The 22,880-nt window shown below is 42.9% G+C and overlaps 1 protein-coding gene across 1 annotated transcript in view; it reads left to right on the forward strand.

Annotated features, from left to right (window-relative positions):
* Positions 1–22,527, forward strand: part of LOC123940670 (zinc finger protein 852-like) — a 38,839-nt gene extending 16,312 nt beyond the window's left edge. The window contains exons 3-5 of the mRNA XM_046003644.1: positions 12,779–12,850; positions 18,271–18,333; positions 20,758–22,527. Of these exons, the coding sequence (XP_045859600.1) occupies positions 12,779–12,850; positions 18,271–18,333; positions 20,758–22,211 (1,589 nt within the window). The 3' untranslated portion in view covers positions 22,212–22,527. The remainder of the gene's footprint in view (positions 1–12,778; positions 12,851–18,270; positions 18,334–20,757) is intronic.
* Positions 22,528–22,880: the final 353 nt, after the last annotated feature.

Below are 22,880 nucleotides of genomic sequence, written 5' to 3' on the forward strand. Positions count from 1 at the left end.
CAGATCCCAGTGCAAAAAATTTTGTTGTTCATGATTTGGTATTTTGGAAATACCACCAGAGGAACACCACCCTTGAACCCCATTGGAATGGATATTACCAGGTATTCCTGATAGCTCACACTCCTGCAAAATTAGAAGGTATTAAACCATGGTAACACATTTCCCAGCTGAAAAGGCTCTTCCTGACATGCAGTCCTCCTCTTGCATGGGCAATCTTAAAACCAAGTGGGTTAGGATGCCGATGACTTCATGTGGTAGACAGCTCCACTTAAGTTACCAAAACAATATTTCATACTTCCACTAACCTCAAACATGAAACTCTTTCCTTTTCTCCTTCTTTCACTTGGCATTGGCTTGGACAGAAAATGCCATCATCCCTATCTCCCAATCCATTGCTAAAGAGAACAACCATTCAGACTGCTGTATTTATCATCAAAACTCTCCACTCTGTCCATGATGCCAGAGACCACCTTGTCCTCCCTGCGACCAATTTTTCTTCCATTCCCAATAAAAAATGAACTACAACTGAAATCACCTACGGAGTCTGAATGTTATGACCAGAACATCCAGAGCTTTTGTTTTAACCTTCCTTCTGTCATCGCTGTACAGACTCAAAGAGACATGAATACCTTTAAAAACATCAATACACTCCAGGGGCGCCCAGGTGGCTCAGTCAGTTAAACATTTGCCTTCGGCTCAGACATGATCTCAGAATCCAGGGATGAAGTTCTGAGTTGGGCTCCCTGCGCAGTGGGCAGCCCGATTCTCCCTCTAGCTCTGCCCCTCCCTCGGCTTGTACTCTCTCCCTCTCTTTCACAAATAAATAAAATCTTTTTAAAAAATTAAAACATCAGTACATTCTTACCACCACGTTCTTATGATTTTCTTTTCTTTTTTTTAAGATTTTATTTTATTTATTTGACAGAGATCACAAGTAGATAGAGAAGCAGGCAGAGAGAGAGAGAGAGAGGGAAGCAGGATCCCTGCTGAGCAGAGAACCCGATGCGGAACTCGATCCCAGGACCCCGAGATCATGACCTGAGCCGAAGGCAGCGGCATAACCCACCGAGCCACCCAGGCACCTCACGTTCTTATGATTTTCTAAACAAAAACTGCCCCTGGCCTAGAACCGCAAATTTCTCCACATGCACCCACCTCAGCAAAGTATTTAGAACTACCTTTTGTTTTAGAACAGGAAATTACCTTCCCAAGTGCAGTGAAAGCCTAACTGATCCAAGGCTTAACTGGGCAAGTGAAAAACCCAGTGACTAAATCCATTAATAATAACACTTTCATGGGAAGAGTGTCCCTTAGCAAGGGATTCTTATTTTCTGTGGAGGTTGTGAGGAAAAACACATTTCATGGGCTTATGAATGCCTAGATGGCTGGCACTTAAACAGACAGTGCCTTTTGGGTTATCTAGCTGTACCCCTAACTGCCCACAATCAAACTGAGACATCTCGCTGGCCAGTTCCCCTCGACTTGCATTATTGAAACAACTGGGAATTGCCAGAAGACCCATTCATGATTCAGAACTTGCTTCTTTTGGCAGACCCTCACTCCTCGTGGCTGGGAGCAAGTGCAAATGAGGCTATGATAATGAACCTCTATTTAACTCGCAAAGATATTTCAGAATCTACTGTCAAAGCAGTAACTGCCCAACAGAAGTCCCTAAACCCTCTGGTGAAAGTTGTTCCTGATACTAGGGTAGTCCTTCATTATCTTTTAGCTGAACAAGGAGGTCTTTGTGCTGTGGCCAACACCACCTGTTGCCCTTGGATGAATGCTTCTAGGGAAAGCTGTGTCTCAGCTACATGAGATCACTGACCCAGCCAACTGGTTTAAGAAAGTGACTCCTTGGGGTGCCTGGGTGGCTCAGTGTGTTAAAGCCTGTGCCTTCAGCTCAGGTCATGATCCCAAGGTCCTGGGATTGAACCCCACATTGGGCTCTCTGCTCAGCAGGGAGCCTGCTTCCCCCCCCCCCCCCGCCTGCCTCTCTGCCTACTTTTGATCTCTGTCAAATAAATAAAATCTTAAAAGAAAGAAAGAAAGAAGGAAGAAAGAAAGAAAGTAAGTGACTCCTTGAGGGACGAGTCAAGATGGCAGAGAAGTAGCAGACTGAGATGACATTAGGTAGCAGGAGATTAGCTAGAGAGATTATCAAACCATTCAAACAAACACCTACAAATCCAACAGAGATCAAAAAGAAGAGCAGCAATTCTAGAAACAGAAAATGAACCACTTCTTGAAAGGTAGGACGGGCAGAGAAGTGAATCCAAAGCGATGGGAAGATAGACTGCGGGGGGAGGGGCCAGCTCCTGGCAAGCGGTGGAGCAACGGAGCACAAAATCAGAACTTTTAAGTTTGCTCCACTGAGGGACATCGCTCCAGAGGCTAAGCCAGGATGAAGCCCATGCAGGGACAGCATGGTCTCAGGTCCTGCATGGTCACAGAAGGATCGGGGGTGTCGGAGTGTCACAGAGCTCGCAGGTATTAAAGCGGGGAAGCCGGCTACAGAGACGGAGCCGAGGAGTGAGCTCTCAACTTAGGGTTACCTTAAATTGAGATCCATGGCACAGTCAGTCCACTGCTCTTTGAGCAAGGATCCCACAAGATCCTGGGAGAACCCCCACACACACCGGAAGAGTGCAGGGATCTGTGGGGTTTGGATACTCCAGGTGGGGCTGTGTGCCAGAGACAGAGATACTTGGTCACAGGCGGGGTGAGCTCGGAGTGCAGCCAGAGGCCAGGGAGACTGGAGTGATTGAGTGCTTTTCTCTGAGGGTGCACTGAGGAGTAGGGCCCCGAGCTCTCAGCTCCTCTGTGTTGGAGATTGGGAGGCTGCCATTTTCATTCCCGTCCACCAAACTCTACAGAAAGCATTCAGGGAACAAAAGTTCCCAAAAACAAACCCGAGCAGATTACTTAGCCTGGCCCCTGGTATGGGCAGTGCAATTTTGCCTTGGGCAAAGACACTTGAGAATCACTACAACAGGCCCCTCCCCCAGAAGATCAGCAAGAAATCCAGCCAAGACCAAGTTCACTTACCAAGGAGAACAATGGAATTCCAGAGGAGGAGAAAGCAAAGCAAACGGCAAAGCATTTATGGATTTCTCCCCATGATTCTTTAGTCTTGCAAAGTTAATAAATTTTCTTTATTTATTCTTCTGCTAAAATTTTTTAAACTTTTACCCTTTCCTCTTCTAATGTTTTAAAACTAGTATACCTTAACAATGCCTTTCATGAAAAAAGATCTTTTTTGGACCTCATTGTTACAGTCATATTTTATCCTTCATTGTATCTAACTTTATTTTTTGTATACACATAGGGTTTTTTCTTCTAAAAAAATTTGGGTTACAACTTGTAATAGATCAAAATATACCGTAAATCTAGCACAAGGCTTTGTTCTAGATTCTCTCCACTTTCTTTTTCTTTATTCTCCCAACCAACTTATCTTATCAACTCCTTTTTTAGAAATTAAAAAAAAAATTCATCTTTATAGTCATATTCCATCCCTTCATTGTGTTTACCCTTGTATATGTTTTTCATTCTTTAAAATGTGGGAGGTCTTCTAAGAGACCAAAATACTCCCAAAATTAAGTGGGTTCTATTCACCAGTTCTATTGTTCTATTCTACTGTTCTATTCACCAGTCTAATATATATATTTTTCTTTATTATATTATTTCCTTATTTTTTTCTTTTTTAAATTTTTTTCTTCTGAATTTGGTTTTACCCCATCTCTTCCCACCACGATTTGGGGTCTCTTCTGATTCAGTTAAAGCACATTTTCCTGGGGTCTTTTACACCCTTTTAGTATTTTATTTGCTCCTCCATATGTTTTTATCTGGATAAAATGACAAGGCAGAAAAACTCACCACAAAAAAACAAAACAAACAAACAAACAAACAAAAACAAACAAACAAGAGACAGTACCGAAGGCTAGGGACCTAATCAATATGGACATTGGTAATATGTCAGATCTAGAGTTCAGAATGACGATTCTCAAGGTGTTAGCTGGGCTCGAAAAAGGCATGGCAGATATTAGAGAAACCCTGTCTGGAAAAATAAAAGCCTTTCTGGAGAAAAAGAAGAACTAAAATCTAATCAAGTTGAAATAAAAAAAGCTACTAATGAGGTGCAATCAAAAATGGAGGCTCTTACTGCTAGGATAAATGAGGCAGAAGAGAGATACAGTGATACAGAAGACCAAACAACAGAGAATAAAGAAGCTGAGCAAAAGAGAGACGAACAACTACTGAACCATGAGGGGGAGAATTGGAGAGATAAGTGATACCATAAGACGAAACAACATTAGAATAATTGGGATTCCAGAAGAAGAAGAAAGAGAGAGGGGAGCAGAAGGTATATTGGAGAGAATAATTGTAGAGAATTTCCCTAATATGGCAAAGGGAACAAGCATCAAAATCCAGGAGGTGCAGAGAACCATCCTCAAAATCAATAAAAATAAGTCCACACCCCATCATCTAATAATAAAATTTACAAGTCTTAGTGACAAAGAGAAAATCCTGAAAGCAGCCCGGGACAAGAAGTCTAACATACAATGGTAGAAATATTAGATTGGCAGCAGACTTATCCATAGAGACCTGGTAGGCCAGAAAGAACTGGCATGATATATTCAGACCACTAAATGAGAAAAACATGCATCCAAGAATACTATATCCAACTAGGCTATCATTGAAAATAGAAGGAGAGATAAGAAACTTCCAGGACACACAAAAACTAAAAGAATTAGAAAACACCGAACCAGCCCTACAGGAAATATTGAAAGGGGTCCTCTAAGCAAAGGGAGAGCCTAAAAGTAGTAGGCCAGAAAGGAACAGAGAAAATATACAGTAATAGTCACCTTACAGGCAATACAATGGCACTAAATTCATATCTCTCAATATTTACCCTGAATGTAAATGGGCTAAATGCCCCAATCAAAAGACACAGGGTATTGGAATGGATAAAAAACAAAAACCCATCAATATGCTGTCTACAAAAAACTCATTTTAGACCCAAGGACACCTCCAGATTTAAAGTGAGGGGGTGGAAAACAATTTACCACGCTAATGGACATCAAAAGAAAGCTGGGGTGGCAATCCTTATATCACATCAATTAGACTTTAAGCCAAAGACTATAAGAGCTGAGGAAGGACACTATATCATATTCAAAGGGTCTGTCCAACAAGAAGACCTAACAATTTTAAATATCTATGCCCCTAACATGGGGGCAGCCAACTATATAAACCAATTAATAACAAAATCAAAGAAACACATCAATAATAATACAAAAATAGTAGGGGACATTAACACCCCCTCACTGAAATGGACAGATCATCCAAGCAAAGATCAACAAGGAAATAAATAAAGGCCTTAAATGACACACTGGACCAGATGGACCTCACAGATATATTCAGAACATTCCATCCCGAAGCAACAGAATACACATTCTTCTCTGTTGCACATGGAACATTCTCCAGAATAGATCACATCCTGGGTCACAAATCAGGTCTCAACCGGTATCAACAGATTGGGCTCATTCCCTGCATATTTTCAGACCACAGTGCTCTCAAGCTAGAACTCAATCACAAGAGGAAATTTGGAAAGAACCCAAATACATGGAAGCTAAAGAGAATCCTTCTAAAGAATGAATGGGTCAACCAGGAGATTAAAGAAGAATTGAAAAAATTCATGGAAACAAATGATAATGAAAACACAATGGTTCAAAATCTGTGGGACACAGCAAAGGCAGTCCTGAGAGGAAAATATATAGCGATACAAGCCTTTCTCAAGAAACAAGAAAGGTCTGAAATACACGACCTAACCCTACACTTAAAGGAGCTGGAGAAAGAACAACAAAGAAAGTCTGAACCCAGCAGGAGAAAAGAAATAATAAAGATCAGAGCAGAAATCAATGAAATAGAAACCAAAAAAAAAAAAAAAAAGAAAGAAAGAAAACAAAACAAAACACACACACACACACACACACACACACACACACACACACACACCACAGAACAAATCAACGAAACTAGGAGCTGGTTCTTTGAAAGAATTAATAAGATTGATAAACCCCCGGCCAGATTTATCAAAAAGGAAAGAGAAGGGACCCAAATAAATAAAATCATGAACAAAAGAGAGATCACAACCAACACCAAGGAAATACAAATAATTATAAAAACATATTATGAGCAACTATACGCCAGCAAATTTGACAATCTGGAAGAAATGGATGCATTCCTAGAGACATATAAACTACCACAACTGAACCAGGAAGAAATAGAAAACCTGAACAGACCCATAACCAATAAGGAGATTAGAAGCAGTCATCAAAAATCTCCCAACAAACCAGAGCCCAGGGCCAGACAGCTTCCTAGGGGAATACTACAAAACATTTAATGAAGAATTAATTCCTATTCTCCTGAAACTGTTCCAAAAAATAGAAATGGAAGGAAAACTTCCAAACTAATTTTATGAGGCCAGCATTACCTTGATCCCAAAACCAAACAAGGATCCCATCAAAAAAGAGAATTATAGACCAATATCCTTGATGAACACAGATGCAAAAATTCTCACCAAAATACTAGCCAATAGATCCAACAGTACATTAAAAGGATTATTCACCATGACCAAGTGGGATTTATTACAGGGCTGCCAGGTTGGCTCAACATCAGCAAATCAATCAATGTGGTACAATACATTAATAAAAGAGAGAACAAGAACCATAGATGCTGAAAAAGCATCTCTCAATAGATGCTGAAAAAGCATTAGTCATAGTACAGCATCCTTTCCTGATCAAAACTCTTCAAAGTGTAGGGAGAGAGCATACATACCTCAATATCATCAAAGCCATCTATGAAAAACCCACCACAAATATCATTCTCAGTGGTGAAAAACAGAGCTTTTCCGCTAAGGTCAGGAACATGGCAGGGATGTCCATTATCACCACTGCTATTCAGCATAGTACTAGAAGTCCTAGCCTCAGCAAGAGACAACAAAAAGACAACAAAAAGAAATTAAAGATGTCAAACTATCACCCTTTGCAGATGATATGATACTATATGTGGAAAACCCAAAAGACTCCACTCCAAATTTGCTAGAACTTGTACGGGAATTCAGTAAAGTGTCATGATATAAAATCAATGCACAGAAATCAGTTGCATTTCCCTACACCAACAACAAACAGAAGAAAGAGAAATTAAGGAGTCAATCCCATTTACGATTGCACACAAAACCATAATATACCTCGAGTAATCCTAACCAAAGAGGCAAAGAATCTATACTCAGAAAACTATAAAGTACTTATGAAAGGAATTGAGGAAGACACAAAGAAATGGGAAAATGTTCCATGTTCATGGACTGGAAGAACAAATATTGTGAAAATGTCTATGCTACCTAAAGCAATCTACACATTTAATGCAATCCCTATCAAAATACCAACCATTTTTTTCAAAGAAATGGAACAAATAATCCTAAAACTTATATGGAACCAGAAAAGACCTCAAATAGCCAGAGGAATATTGAGAAAGAAAGCCAAAGTTGGTGGCATCACGATTCCAGACTTCGAGCTCTATTACAAAGCTGTCATCATCAAGACAGTATGGTACTGGCACAAAAACAGACACATAGATCAATGGAACAGAAGAGAGAGCCCAGAAATAGACTCTCAACTCTATGGTCAAACTAATCTTCAACAAAGCAGGAAAGAATGTCTGATGGGAAAAAGACAGTCTCTTCAACAAATGGTGTTGGGAAAATTGGATAGCCACATGTAGAAAAATGAAACTGGACCATTTCCTTACACCACACACAAAAATAGACTCAAAATGGATGAAGAACATCAATGTGAGACAGGGATCCATCAAAATACTTGAGGAGAACACAGGCAGCAACCTCTTTGACCTCAGCCATAGCAAAACTTCTTCCTAGGAACATCGCCAAGGGCAAGGGAAGCAAGAGCAAAAATGAACTATTGCGACTTTATCAAGATCAAAAGCTTCTGCACAGCAAAGGAAACAGTCAACAAAACAAAGAGGCAACCCACGGAATGGGAGAAGATATTTGTAAATGACAGTACAGACAAAAGGTTGATATCCAGGATCTACAAAGAACTTCTCAAACTCAACACACACAAAACAGATAATCATATCAAAAAATGGGCAGAAGATATGAACAGACACTTCTCCAACGAAGACATACAAATGGCTATCAGACCCATGAAAAAATGTTCATCATCACTAGCCATCAGGGAGATTCAAATTAAAACAACATTGAGATACCACCTAACACCAGTTAGAATGGCCAAAATTAGCAAGACAGGAAACAACGTGTGCTGGAGAGGATGTGGAGAAAGGGGAACCCTCTTACACTGTTGGTGGGAATGCAAGTTAGTGCAGCCACTTTGGAGAACAGTGTGGAGATTCCTGAAGAAATTAAAAATAGAGCTGCCCTATGACCCTGCAATTGCACTGCTGGGTATTTACCCCAAAGATACAGATGTAGTGAAAAGAAGGGCCATCTGTACCCCAATGTTTATTGCAGCAATGGCTACGGTCGCCAAACTGTGGAAAGAACCAAGATGCCCTTCAATGGATGAATGGATAAGGAAGATGTGGTCCATATACACAATGGAGTATTATGCCTCCATCAGAAAGGACGAATACCCAACTTTTGTAGCAACATGGACAGGACTGGAAGAAATTATGCTGAGCGAAATAAGTCAAGCAGAGAGAGTCAAGTATCATATGGTCTCACTTATTTGTGGAGCATAACAAATAACATGGAGGACATGGGGAGATGGAGAGGAGAGGGAGTTGAGGGAAACTGGAAGGGGAGATGAACCATGAGAGACTATGGACTCTGAAAAACAACCAGAGGGTTATGAAGGGGCGGCAGGAGGGGGTGGGGTGGGGTGGGAGGTTGAGGAACCAGGTGGTGGGTAATAGGGAGGGCACGTACTGCATGGAGCACTGGGTGTGATGCCAAAACAATGAACACTGTTATGCTGTAAATAAGCAAATAAAAATAAATAAATTAATTAAAAAAAAAAAAAAGCTTTTGCACAGCAAAGGAAACAGTTAACAAAACCAAAAGGCAACTGACAGAATGGGAGAAGATATTTGCAAACGACATATCAGATAAAGGGCTCGTATCCAAAATCTATAAAGAACTTATCAAACTCAACAACCAAAGAACAAATAATCCAATCAAGAAATGGGCAGAGGACATGAACAGACATTTCTGCAAAGAAGACATCCAGATGGCCAATAGGCACATGAAACAGTGCTCCACATCACTCGGCATCAGGGAAATACAAATCAAAACCACAGTGAGATACCACCTCACACCAGTCAGAATGGCTAAAATTAACAAGTCAGGAAATGACAGATGCTGGCGAGGATGCGGAGAAAGGGGAAGAACCCTCCTACACTGCTGGTGGGAAGGCAAGCTGCTGCAGCCACTCTGGAAAACAGCATGGAGGTTCCTCAAAAAGTTGAAAATGGAGTTACCCTACGAGCCAGCAATCGCACTACTGGGTATTTACCCTAAAGATAGATATGTAGTGATCCGAAGGGGAATGTGCACCCGAATGTGTATAGCAGCAATGTCCGCAATAGCCAAACTATGGAAAGAACCTAGATGTCCATCAACAGATGAATGGATAAAGATGTGGTGTAGATATACAATGGAATACTATGCAGCCATCAAAAGAAATGAAATCTTGCCATTTGCGACGACGTGGATGGAACTAGAGGGTATTATGCTTAGCGAAATAAGTCAATCGGAGAAAGACAACTATCATATGATCTCCCTGACATGAGGAAGTGGAGATGCAATGTGGGGGGTTTGGGGGGTAGGAAAAGAATAAATGAAAGAAGATGGGATCGGGAGGGAGACAAACCATAAGAGACTCTTTTTTTTTTTTAAAGATTTTATTTATTCATTTGACAGAGAGAAATCACAAGAGAGGCAGGCAGAGAGAGAGAGGAAGGGAAGCAGGCTCTCCGCTGAGCAGAGAGCCCGATGTGGGACTCGATCCCAGGATCCTGAGATCATGACCTGAGCCGAAGGCAGCGGCTTAACCCACTGAGCCACCCAGGCTCAGTGACTCTTAATGTCACAAAACAAACTGAGGGTTGCTGGGGGGAGGGAGAGGATGGTGGGGTTATGGACATTGGAGAAGGTATGTGTTATGGTGAGTGCTGTGACGTGTGTAAATCTGGCGATTCACAGACCTGTACCCCCGGGGCTAATAATGCATTATATATTAATAATATAAATAAATAAATAAATAAATAATTTTTAAAAACAAAAAACAGGAAAGAAAGAAAGAAAGTGCCCCCTTTCTCTGGTTTATTTGACCCCGATTGGTTTGGTCCTGAGGACCATGACGACTCCAAAGTGTACTCAAGACATTGGCAGTCATTCTACCTATAGTAATCATAGCAGTCCCCCTGGTGCACTCCGTTCACGCAAAAGCTTTAAATGCATGCTTGCATCCACTAACCACCAAGGGGATAATCTCCCTAATATTATCATGTCGGAGAAGTTACAAAGAGAATAACCAGTTTAAAGAATGTGAACCTGGCATCGTGGCCTATGATTACCACACAGATATCCAGCAAAAACTGTGAGAATTCTAGAACAGTAGCTGGGAGTAGCGCTAATGCCTTAAATTTTGGTTCATGTCTCTCAATGAGGCTGAGAGTCTGATTTAAACGGGGTAACTGTTAAAGACAAGACAAGAACACCAAAAGGGAGTTGCTTAGCTATGCCCCACATCATCAAAATGAGACTTAATTGACTTACAGTTTTGGTGACTTACTTACATTTTAGTCTCCCAGACATGGATTCCGAAACCAGTCTGTTAAAGAACAAAATTCAAATTTTGAATATCTTACTGACTTTATTCAGTGAATCATTAATCAGGCAGCACCCAGTCTAGCAGAGAGAAAGAGGCTTCAGAGAGTTATACAAGACAATACATTTTATAGACGGAAGGGAGCAAAAACAAGGATGTTACACTAGACAAAAAGGTAGGTTGGTTATTACAAGGCTACTTTTTTATAGGGGATGGTAGGGGTTTTTATCAGGCACATTACCTAATTAATGCTGATCAGGAAAATCCTGATTGACTGGTTTAAGGAATCTTAAATTCCTTAAATTTCCCATTTCTGGGAAAGCCGAAACTATGGACAGTTCCAGTGTGGTGACATGAGGTGTTAGAAGAAAGGGGACCAGGGAAGGGTTGACCCTTCTGACTCCATCTTGCAACAGCCACTGTTTTGTGGAGTTCTTAGAAGAGCAGACGTTTCTTGGCATGGTGATAAGCATCTTGAGGTGTACACACCTGAAAAGTTCCCCCTCTCACAATACTGAGCTAAAAAGGTCAACCAATCACCAAGCTACCCATACCAACTGAATTTTTTCCTCCAGTATGGTTTTAAGCTTTAAAAATACCACCTCCCCCGGTCCTCTTCAGTTGGGCACACCAATTGAGTTGGGTTGCCCTTCCTGGTTTGCAAACCTAAATAAAGACTTGTCTCCTTTTTCCTTCCTCATAGGCTCACTCCTGACGTTGTGTTTGCGTGTGTGTGTGCGCGCGTGTGTGTGTGTTCCTAGCATAAGAAACTCCATTTTGGGCCTTTGATTGACTGTACAAGTCAATCAAGATCTTCCTGATTATCATGAGTTAGGTAATCTACCCGATAAAACCCTGGCATCCCCTAGTAGTGAGACACCTAGGAGACGGCCTTAGCATGTCACGCCATTTTTGTAAAAAAGCGGCCATATCCTAACACAGTCATGTTATTGCGCCCGTGTTATCGCAACCTTGACAGAAAAAGACGCAAAGTATTCCAGATACAACAATTCCAGGAAATGGAATTCCCTAGATATCTGCTTAACCCAGCTTTTTTGCTTCTATACTGTGCTTGGCAGTTCTTAGAAACTGGCAACAGGATGTGGTTTATGACTTTATAAGCCTACCCCTCAGCTCCTTCGGGGCTGTGAGATTTTGGAGTACATGAGCCCCCTCGCAGCCGCGGGCTTTTTAATAAACACTCCTCAGTTTGGCCTGCTGAATATGGTGTCCATCCGCATAAGTCGCCGCTCAGAATATAACATAAGGAAAGTCACACTGCAATAACCAGTCTACTATACAAGTCTAGCCTTGTACAGTGCTTCTAGCTCCTTTCTTTCTGTCTGCTAGACTGGATGCTGCCCAATTGGTGAACTCCTGAATAAAAGCCAATAAGATCTTTAAAATGTGCTCAGTTGAATTTTGTTCAGAAGAAAACCCCTGCAAGCCGTGGGAAGGTACAGTTTTTGTGCCCCTGTGGTCGGAAATCAGCAAGTACCCCTAGATACAATGAGTGGCCCCCTTGACAACTCTCCCTTTGGCCAGAACCAGTCAGCTAGAACTTAGTGCTCCCTACTTTGACCCCTAGCTTTGGATCCTATTCTTGGGGGGCGCGGGGGTGGAGAGGAGAAGGCCTGGAGGGCAGCGAGGCACACACTCGCAAGGGATGTGGTCAAATCGGGCGAGGCCCGTGGAGCTCTGGAGCCTGAGCGGGCATTGGATCGAGGAGTGGAGAGCAGGCGCCCGGGGCGCGGGGTTGGTGGGGAGTGTTGGGGACCAGCCAGGAGCTCACAGGCTGGCGGGTATGGCACCGGCGCCAGGGAGAAGCCGAGACGCTGGCCCTCCCGGCTTCCTAGAGAGGCTGCCGAGGACCCGGGCGGCAGCGCGCGTGCGCGCCCGGGGCTGACGGAGAGACCGGCGCGGGGCGACAGGCGGTGGCCGGGTGGTGTGGTCGCAGGACGAGCTGGCGGGGGCCTGGGGAGTCGGTGAGCGGCCGGGCGGGGCGCTGGGGCGTCGGGGCCAGCTGGCTGGCGCAGGGTTCGGGAGGGCGGCGGGGGTGTTTGGCCCCTCCCGGTCTGAGAGTAAGGGGGCGGGAGCCGGCTGAGGCCGGGCCTGGAGGCTGCGCCCCGGGCGGGTGTTTGAGCCGGGAAGCCGGTGCCCGCATCGGGGAGGCGCGTATCTGGAAGCGCTTTGCAGCCCGGGGCAGAGGGTGGGGAGTAATGGCTTCTGCGCTCGAGCCTTTCTCCCAATTACGCGAACAAAGCTACTCATTATGGACAATTAGGTGGCGCGGGTGAGTGCCAGAAAAGTGAGAGTAACCGCAGTCCGCAAGTAGTTTCGTCTGGACGCTCCCTGACAGTTTGAATTTGCTCCTAATTACGCAGACGCGTATACGTAAATATATGTTTGTTTGTTTATTGCGAAATTGGATCACACCATTGCTTTTAACAACTTCTTTTAGTATCCTTGTGATACAGTAACGCTGTGATAAGATACGCGTATTATTTACCGTGGGCTACAATAAAATTGACCGTTTTAACCATTTTAAAGTGTGGCATCGTTCAGTGGCATTAAGCACAGTCATACTCTTGCCTCTTAAAAATCCCGGCGGGATGCATTTGTTCACTTGGTGGTCAGAATTGGTGCCAGCATTGTGGCCTCCCTAAGACATATTTCTGACTGTGATGGATAGAAAACATGTTTGCAGTTTATTTTCCTTAGCACACATTGCATTAAGCTGTGTTACATAAAGCGCAACAAGTGACGTTTGTGAAGAAAAATAGCAGTCTTGTTTATTAGGGCGGTTGTCTCTTTTCAGAATGAAAAACGAAGTGTCCGAAAGGGAAGTTTTTATTTTTGTAATATAGGTTTTGTTTTGTTTTGTTTTTTACAGATTTTATTTTAATAAAGGGGAGTTCTTAAACAGAAGGTACAGCTCTAACTTAAAACTGCTGTACTGTCCCTGACTGGCATAGGCCTCGGAAATCAGAGAATGGTCTCCTTCTAGGTTAAAACTGGTGGCCAGGAAAGAACACCATCCTGTTTCAAACTGTTTGTAGTTCAAGAGTGAAAATTTGAAGGGAAATGTCAGCGAGTGGTTTTAGTTGTAATTTGAGGAATGAATTTCAGAGGACTTGGCGTCTGTTGGCACGTGTGTGTATCTCTGCGTGTTCCGAGAGTCTGCTGAATAAGGGTGCTCTTACGTGTCATGTCATTGCTGGAGAAAGGCAGACAAGTTTTGGTTCAAAACCGTAATCCTTCCTGTAGGTCGTAATGATCAGAATGTTCTCCTTCCCAGATCTTAAAACTTTTAGCCTTCTTTCTTGTTTTATTAAACTGCATTGCTCTGGACACTGTTAACATACCTGTTAACATATCTACACTTCATTGGCTGTCTTCCTGTGAGCTCTGGAAGGCGGTATTATTATTACTATCATCATCATTATTATTATTATTTTGTATCATTCGCCACAGAGACCTTAGTGCCTAGGGCGTAGTAGGTGCTCAATAGATATTGTTAAGTTAATAAAAGAATGGCTCTAAATTGGAGATAAGAATGACAGACAGTATTTGGCATCTTTGATTGCCAAGTTAATTTTTAAGCTAAGAAAATAGTAAGTCAGAGAAAAACAGTAACACACTTCCTCAATTCAAAACACTTTTTTCTTTTGAGTAATTGTAGATTTACAGGGGGTTGCAGAAATTGTAGAGTTCCCTTATAGTCTTTGCTCAGTTTGCCTAAAGTTAACATTTTGCATAACCACAGAATAGTCCTCAAACTTGGGAAATTCACAGTGGCGCAGTACGGTTAATTAAACTGCTGACTTTAATATTTAGAGGTCATCAGCTTCTCACTAGTGACCTTTTTCTGTTCCAGGATCCAGTCTAGAATCCCTTGTTGTGTTTAGTAGTCATGTCTCCAAGTTTTCCTTTAGTATGTGACGGTCTCTCCATCTTTCCCTGTTCTTCGTGACCTCGATGCTTTTGAAGTAAGTTGTGCCGGTATTTTTAGAATGCTCCTCACTTTGGTTTTGTCAGACAGTTTCTCCTGCTTCGATTAGGATGGTGTCGGTATGTCTTATTACTGTTGATATTAATTTTGATCTAGTGGTGTCTGCCGCGGGTCACCACTGTAAAGATACTGCCTTTCCCTTTGTAACTAGCGATTATTTGGGGGAAGATACTTTGAGACCTTGCATAACAATATCCTGCTTCTCCTTAAGTTTCACCTACTAATTAGCCTTCCTGGTGGATCTTATTAGTGTAATGGTCTAAAGGTGACTTTGATTTCTGTTATTCCCCCTGCAGTTATTAATTGGAATACTTTCTGAGGAAGAGTTGTGCCTTGTTTCCCTTTGTTTTATTTATTCAGTTAGTTATATCAGTGTGTGATGTTGGGTATGTATTCTTTGAGCTCTGATGCAGTGCTGATATTACTTTGTTACTTGAATTATTCTAGCCTTGGCCATTGGGAGCTCTTTGCAGTTGGCTCCTGTTTCCCCTTGAAGTGCCCACATCCATTTTGGTGTCTTTCCCTGACTTTCTGGCACCACAGAATGCTTGTAGTTGTATCTTTCCCTCCCCAGCCCTGAAGACCAGCACTTCTCCAGGGAGCCCTAGTTCCGTTTACTGGAGAATGGTATGGAGAAACCAAGTTTGGGACGCTAGGTTTGAGTTCATTTCTTAATTGATGGATTTGTTTAACATAACATTCCAGTTCTGTACTGGAAGCAGTTTTTCTTGTTTCCTTACCAGTGTATAAAATAAAGCATATGTACCCTTACACTGGTAGGAAAAACACAAGAGTAAGAGACTGCTTAATGAGGATTTTAAGAGAAAACAAAATCACATTGTGTAAGAGACTGCTTAATGAGGATTTTAAGAGAAAAGAAAATCACATTGTGTATGAGTTGAAGAAGCAAAAAGATGAAAGGGAGGGAGTAAGGGAGGGAAGGAAGAAGGAAAGAAAGAATGAAAAGAGAAGAAGGAAAAAAGGAATGCCCCTGGAAAATGCCCCGACAATTATTTGGGATTTTCCCTCGGCCTTACAAAGCCATTTTCACTGTGGGATTGAGACTGGGATTAAGGTATGAAGCTCTGGGAGAAGAGGCCTGATCAGCTCGGGTTTCCTCCTAGGTTTGGGATGAGTGAAGTTCTTCTGTTCTCAAAAGCTAGTTGGGACATGGAGAAACCCTGAGGCATTAGGATACCTGAATTTAACCTTGCAGGTTCAGCTCACTGGCCTCCTATGTCCTTACTGTGCTCTGGGTCTTTCATCCAGAGTCCAAAAGGCCCTGGAGTCTTCTCCGTGTTCAAGGTGGTAGAAGCTGGCCTAACCCTTTCTTTGGTTGAAGGCCCGGAATCCTTTGCCAAATTCCTGGCGCTTGCCCTCAGTTTCCTGTCAGTCTTCTCATCACCACTGTCCAGATACTTCACTGATCTCTTCAGACATTTCTATAACAGCTGCTTCAGAAAAGGTCTGCTTGGAGGCTCAGTTTGGGTGCTTATTGTGCTATGGGTCTCCATTTCCTGAGATAGGTCATGCTGTTTATATTTTCTGGTGGATGCATTTCTTCAAAATACTTGTCTCTGACTTTGAGTTCATTGTCTTTAGCCTGAATGCCAAGTTTCTGGTCACCTGAGCAGTTTTCTAGTTCTTTCATACTTCAGTTTCTTTCCTTCTCCCATCTGTTCTACAAGTTTGTCAGGGAAAGTCCCTGTCCCTCTTTCCCTTGACTTTTAGCTTCCTTCTGAGCAGTTGTTTCTGCACCTGTTTGTGCTGCTGGGGCTCAGCAAGGCTGGAGCCTGCCCCTCTTGAGCCTGAATCTTCCTTTCCTCTCAGCCTTTTGCTGTTGCTGGTCTTCAAGTCTGTCTGGGGCCTTCAGCCACTTACTTTATCATATCCCTCCTTTTCCTTTGCTTTTGTTTTCTGAAATACTTACTCTTCTTTTTCTCCCCTAGTTTTTACAGCAAGTCTTCTTTTCTCTGCCAGAGCTTTAGCAGACTCCTCAGTGTGCATGATCCTTAAGGTAGTCCTTTACTCTTCATGCCCTGAGAGCAAGAGTGTAGTTTCTTTCTGTTAGTGGGATGGCAGCTTGCTTTCTCGTGTGAGCCTCTTTTCGTCTGTGTTTAGTCATTATTTTTTTGTCTGTCCTGCTAGCATCGGCTGAGTCTGGAAGATGTTGGATAGGTATTGGTTTATAACAAAGAGGGGATGGCTTTTGGGTGAAAGTAGTGATTTCTTAAATGTGCTTAGTGATGGTGAGAGATGGAGGGTGGTTTCAGGGGAAAATGAGTGTCATTTGTGACATGGTGTACTGAGTTATGAGGCCATGATGTAACAGATGCCAAGTTTTGCTGTCTTTCTATGGGTTCATCTTTATCCTTTTTGTCGCACATCTAGTTGTTCCAGCACCATGTGTTGAAAAGTCTCTTCTCCCCTCAGTGTTCTTAGGACTTTTGTCAAAAATAAGTAACTATGGATATATGGGTTTATCACTCAATGCTTATTCTGTTAATGATCTCTGTGTCTGACCTTATGTCAGCACTATACTACTTTGATGACTGCTACTTAGTAAATTTTGACATTGGAATTATAAATCCTTCAGTTTATGTTTTCCCAGTTTTCTCATAGCTAGAACTCCTTGGTTTTCCATATGAATTTTATTATAGATTGTCAGTTTCCAATTGGAGCCATTTGGAGATTTAATAGAGATCATGGTGAAACTAAAGTTTAATTAGGGGACTATTTATGGATGTGAGTTTAAGGGAAGAGAGGAAATGGGAGATGTCTAGAATCATTGACAGAATTTGGGAAGTCAGGATAGGAAGATGGTAAGAATGTCCATTTTTTGCTGAATATAAGATAAAGAGGGACACCCAAATGAAATGTCCAGTAGGCCACTGGAAGTCTGTAATGGGGGTCTAGAAGAGAGCTGGAACTGGGAAAGCAGCAGTAGAGCATTGAGAGTCCGTGAGATCTCTGCCAGAGCAAAAAGGGATGCTTTGAGGCCCAGTGCCTGCAGCATCCATAATGAGAAGCCAAAAAAAGGGAAGGGAAATCAGGAATGAAGGGCCAGAAATGTGAGGGGCAAATCAGGCAGGGCGAATGCTAAGGAAGCCATGGGGAGAGAAAGTGGGCCAAAGTATAGCTTCCTTCAGAGAGTTTAAAATGAGTGAGGGCTGGGAGGAATGGCCAATTCTCACTTGGACCAGGGAACCCTCTGCACCCTCAGAGTAAAACCTGCATGGAAAATTCAAGCGCAGTCAGAATAACACCTGTATGGAAGAGGGATGAGAGGCAGTGTGTGGAGCTGCCTGGGTTCTCTTGAACCCACTCCCTGGGATACAGACCTTATTGGAGCCGAGGCAGGGCTTGTCCTCATAGCTCTCTTTTCCCCCTCAGGTCAGTGTGCTTCCCAGGTGCCTGCCCTTTTCGAAGCTGGGAAGTCAGGAGATCAGGCCCCAGGTGAGCTGGACTCTGTCTTCCTTGAGTCCCCAAGTCTGTGACCTGAGAATAGCTAGCGCTCATCTCCAGGGCTCTGGCCAATTCTGAGATTAATCCTGTGGTTTCCCTGCCTAATTGCTTCCTCTGGAATTGGGTCCTCCCTACTGAATTCATGGATTCTGTCTGGCCCTGGACTTGTCCTCTTAGATGTGTCATCCCAGCTTCTCTGCCTCCCTCACCCCTATACCGACCAAGGTCCTACCTGGGCTCTTGGTACCCTGATGTGTCTGCTCTTCAGGCTGGGAATATCCCTGAGCAGTAGAAGCTTATCATTCCAGGGATCTGCAGTGTACCAGTTCCTGTCTGTGCACTATACTGAGAGGAAGTGGAAAGGTCCAGCCCTCAGTCAGAGAACTGTGTACTGGAGCATCATGCTGGAAAACTGTTGCAGCATGGCCTCATTGGTTAATGATTCTCTTCGCCAGTAATACAGTCTGCATTCTTTTCTTTACATTTTCTTTCCTCTATTCTATTTTTTCCCAGCTTTTTTTATCATGAAAAGTTGCAAAGATGAGATAAGGTAGAGAGAATACTGTAATGAACCTCTCTGTGCCCATCACTCAGCCCTCAGTTATCAACATTGTCTTTACTCCATTATTAATTGACCTAGGGTGGTTTGGTTAGAATTTGTAGTTGTAAGGAATAGGGAGCCACTCACATTATTGTAAGTACTGAGCTGTGTTACTTAAATAAGGCCGAAGGAGTGGAAATCCTGATCAGACCTACCAGTTAGACCATCCTTTGGGAAACAGGACCCTCAGCAACAACAGCAAATAATTTTTATGCCAGGGAATGTAAGGCAGTTGCTCCCTGCATATCTGTTTTGTCTTTCCATTTTCTTCACTCTGAATCTCTTGTCCCCTCATAGCTACTTCTTTATTAGATTTCCTGTTCCCACATACTTTCTGCATGCTATGGCCCCTAATGGCTTGGCTTCTCTCCATGCCTCATTTCAGTTTAGAGTGACTTCTTGTTTTAGTTTTCTTTATTTTGCCCTATTTCCAGCTCCGATTTTACTTAGAGAGGGCCTCCAAGGGTGGTTCAGCCATTAAGTATCATCTCTGTTTGGGCAGAACTTTGCCCCTGGCCACAGCAGAGGCTGAAGTGTAACATACAGAGATGCTACACTTGGGCATGGTGCCCTGGTCTAGTCGGTTGTGGTCTGAGATGTATTGAGACCAGTTACATGGCTGCCTCATTTTCCCCTTCAGGAAAGACTGAGGCAGGACAGCTTCCTGGAAAGGAGTGTTTTCAGGGCAGGTTCTCTGGCTGGCAAGTCAAGGCAGTAGCCAATTCTGGAGAGGGTGGATGGGCCTAGGAGTCCAGGAGCCAGATAGCTGTAACTTGCCATATGCTAAAATGCCATGATGGCTTGTGGCCCTGGTTAAAAGGAACCAACAGTTTTGTGTTCAGACATGACTGATTGCTTGCTACTTCTACCTTTTCCAAATTCGAAAGGAAATATTCAACTATGTAGTTTCCTGTGCTTCCAGATTATCAAGATACCAAAGATGTATTTTGATTCATATTTCAAATTATCAATCCGTTTCTTAATTTTTGTAGAAATGTAGTACTTACAGTACTGACTTCTGCCAATCTAGTGCCTCAGAGACTAGGGGAATCCCCACTTTTAGAGCTTTGCTGTCCCTTCCACAATACTTTTCCCCCAGCATTTCTGAACCTGTGAATTCTCTGAATCTTGTCACTCTGCTCACACGTAAGACTCACTTTTTTGATACATTTTTTCCTAATTGTGTTTGCCCATACTGTTTCTCATATTTGATTTGAGGTATTTGCCCCTCCTTTCTTTCCCCACTATCTCTTTTTTTTTTTAAGATTTTATTTATTCATTTGACAGAGATCACAGAGAGGCAGAGAGAGAGGAAGGGAAGCAGGCTCCTTGCTGAGCAGAGAGTCCGACATGGGGCCTGAGATCATGACCTGAGCCGAAGACAGAGGCTTTAACCCACTGAGCCACCCAGGCACTCCTCTCTCCCCACTATCTTTACCGGGAACCACAGAACCATACAGTGTCATGATTGGAAAGGACGTTAGAGTTCATCATTTTACTAAGTGATTTCTGTAAGATCACATCACCTTTACAGTCTGCTCTCTTGCCTTCTAGCTGCTCTTTTTGATTGGACAAATCAGTGGGGCAATTAAGAGCTCTCAGGACAGAGCTCTGTCCTGACAGCTCTTCTTCCACCTTCTCCCACCGACCTTCTTTCCCCTCTTTGTCTTTCTGTCCATGAAGAGAAGTTTGAGCTATTTCCCATCTTTCTCTTGTTCTTAATATTTCATCTCTTAATGTATCCCCTAACATGAAGGTTTTCTCAGGTCCACAGGAGGAAAAGAAATTAATAAAAGTATTCTTTCTTTTGGCAGCAGGTGAGACTAGGATGTGGCATTCAGAGTTGCCTACAGAGCAGGAAGTTTCTAAAGGACCGGTGTCATCTGATGGGACATCTGGAGGCCTCTGTGGAGTAGTTTCTGGGGAGCCAGAAGCAGGAGCTGCCTGTGAAGGTACTTTAGAAAAGCTGGAAGGGCAACCCTCAGAGAAAGAAGGGAGCAGACTGGAAAATGAGCTCTTCAAAATAACACACGAGGATGAAGATAAGCCCACAAAGGATGGATGTGATAAATATAATGAACTTGGGAAACATCCAGATCTGTCCTCTAATGCTGTAGAATGTCAAAGAGTTCTGAAGGGACAGAAATTTTATCAGTGTGATGAATGTGGTAAAGCTTTCAATTGGAGTTCACACCTCATTGGACATCAGAGAATCCACACTGGAGAGAAACCCTATGGGTGTAATGAATGTGGTAAGACCTTCAGGCAGACCTCTCAACTCATAGTTCATCTCAGAACCCACACAGGGGAAAAGCCCTATGAGTGCGATGAGTGTGGAAAGACTTACCGACACAGCTCCCATCTTATTCAACACCAGAGACTCCATAATGGTGAGAAACCATATAAGTGTAATGAATGTGGAAAAGCTTTCAATGAGAGTTCCAAACTTTTTGATCATCAGAGAACCCATACTGGGGAGAAACCTTACGAATGCAATGAGTGTGGGGCTGCCTTTAGTCGAAGTAAAAATCTCGTCCGACATCAGGTCCTTCACACTGGTAAAAAACCTTACAAGTGTAGTGAGTGTGGGAAAGCTTTCTGTTCTAATAGAAATCTTGTTGATCATCAGAGGATCCATACTGGGGAGAAGCCTTATGAGTGTAATGAATGTGGCAAGGCTTTCAGTCGGAGTAAATGTCTTATTCGACATCAGAGCCTCCACACTGGACAAAAACCATATAAATGTACTGAGTGTGGGAAAGCCTTCAGTCAGATCTCTCAACTTGTTGACCATGAGCGAATTCATACTGGAGAGAAACCTTTTGAATGTAATGAGTGTGGTAAGGCATTCAGTCTCAGTAAATGTCTTATTCGACATCAGAGACTTCACACAGGTGAAAAGCCCTATAAATGTAATGAGTGTGGAAAATCCTTCAATCAGAACTCATACCTCATTATACACCAGAGAATTCACACTGGTGAGAAGCCTTATGAATGTAATGAGTGTGGGAAAGTCTTCAGTCATAATTCTAGCCTTATGGTTCATCAGAGAACCCATACAGGGGAGAAACCCTACAAATGTAGTGATTGTGAGAAAGCTTTTAGTGACAGCTCACAACTCACTGTGCACCAGAGAGTTCACACAGGAGAGAAGCCTTATGAATGTATTGAGTGTGGGAAAGCCTTCAGTCAGCGTTCCACTTTTAATCACCACCAGCGAACTCACACTGGAGAGAAGCATTCAGCTCTGGCTCGCTCAGTTTGTTAAGAAAGATTCCCCAAGACAGAGCAAGGTATTTTGAGTTCATTTTTCTTTGTAAGAAAGATACCCTGATCTCCTCTTGGAATCACTAATCAACGAGGTCCATTCCCTGCATTCTTTCTGCTGGGTCATGAAGGTGGAAGAGTCACAGGGCCATCCTTCCCAACTATGAGGGAAGTAAGGACTACACATTTCTTGTACTTGTAGGTTCCCTCCCTACCTTTTTCCCTCCCTCCCTTCCTACCTTCTCTCTCTTTCTTGTTTAAAAATGTATCTCTGGGGGGTGCCTGGGTGGCTCAGTGGGTTAAAGCCTCTGCCTTTGGCTCAGGTCATGGTCCAAGGGTCCTGGGATCGAGCCCCGCATCAGGCTCTCTGCTCCGCAGAGAAACTGCTTCCGCCTCTCTCTCTGCCTGCCTCTCTGCCTACTTGTAATCTCTGTCTGTCAAATAAATAAATAAAATCTTAAAAAAAAAAGTATCTCTGGTTTTAGTTAGGAATCCCATAATCAAATTGTGTGCTTTTCAAGGGCAGTAATTAAATGCTTCCTTTCTTTCTAGATAATTCATTTGCATAAAGTCATTCTCCAATGCTCTGATTCTTTCCTATCTTGGGTGTGGCCTTTAAAAAAATTCTATTACAGTCTAGATCCTCATCACTTGTATTTCCTGTCTAGAA

Source organism: Meles meles, chromosome 4 (genome assembly GCF_922984935.1).
Source record: "Meles meles chromosome 4, mMelMel3.1 paternal haplotype, whole genome shotgun sequence".
NCBI lineage: Eukaryota > Metazoa > Chordata > Mammalia > Carnivora > Mustelidae > Meles > Meles meles.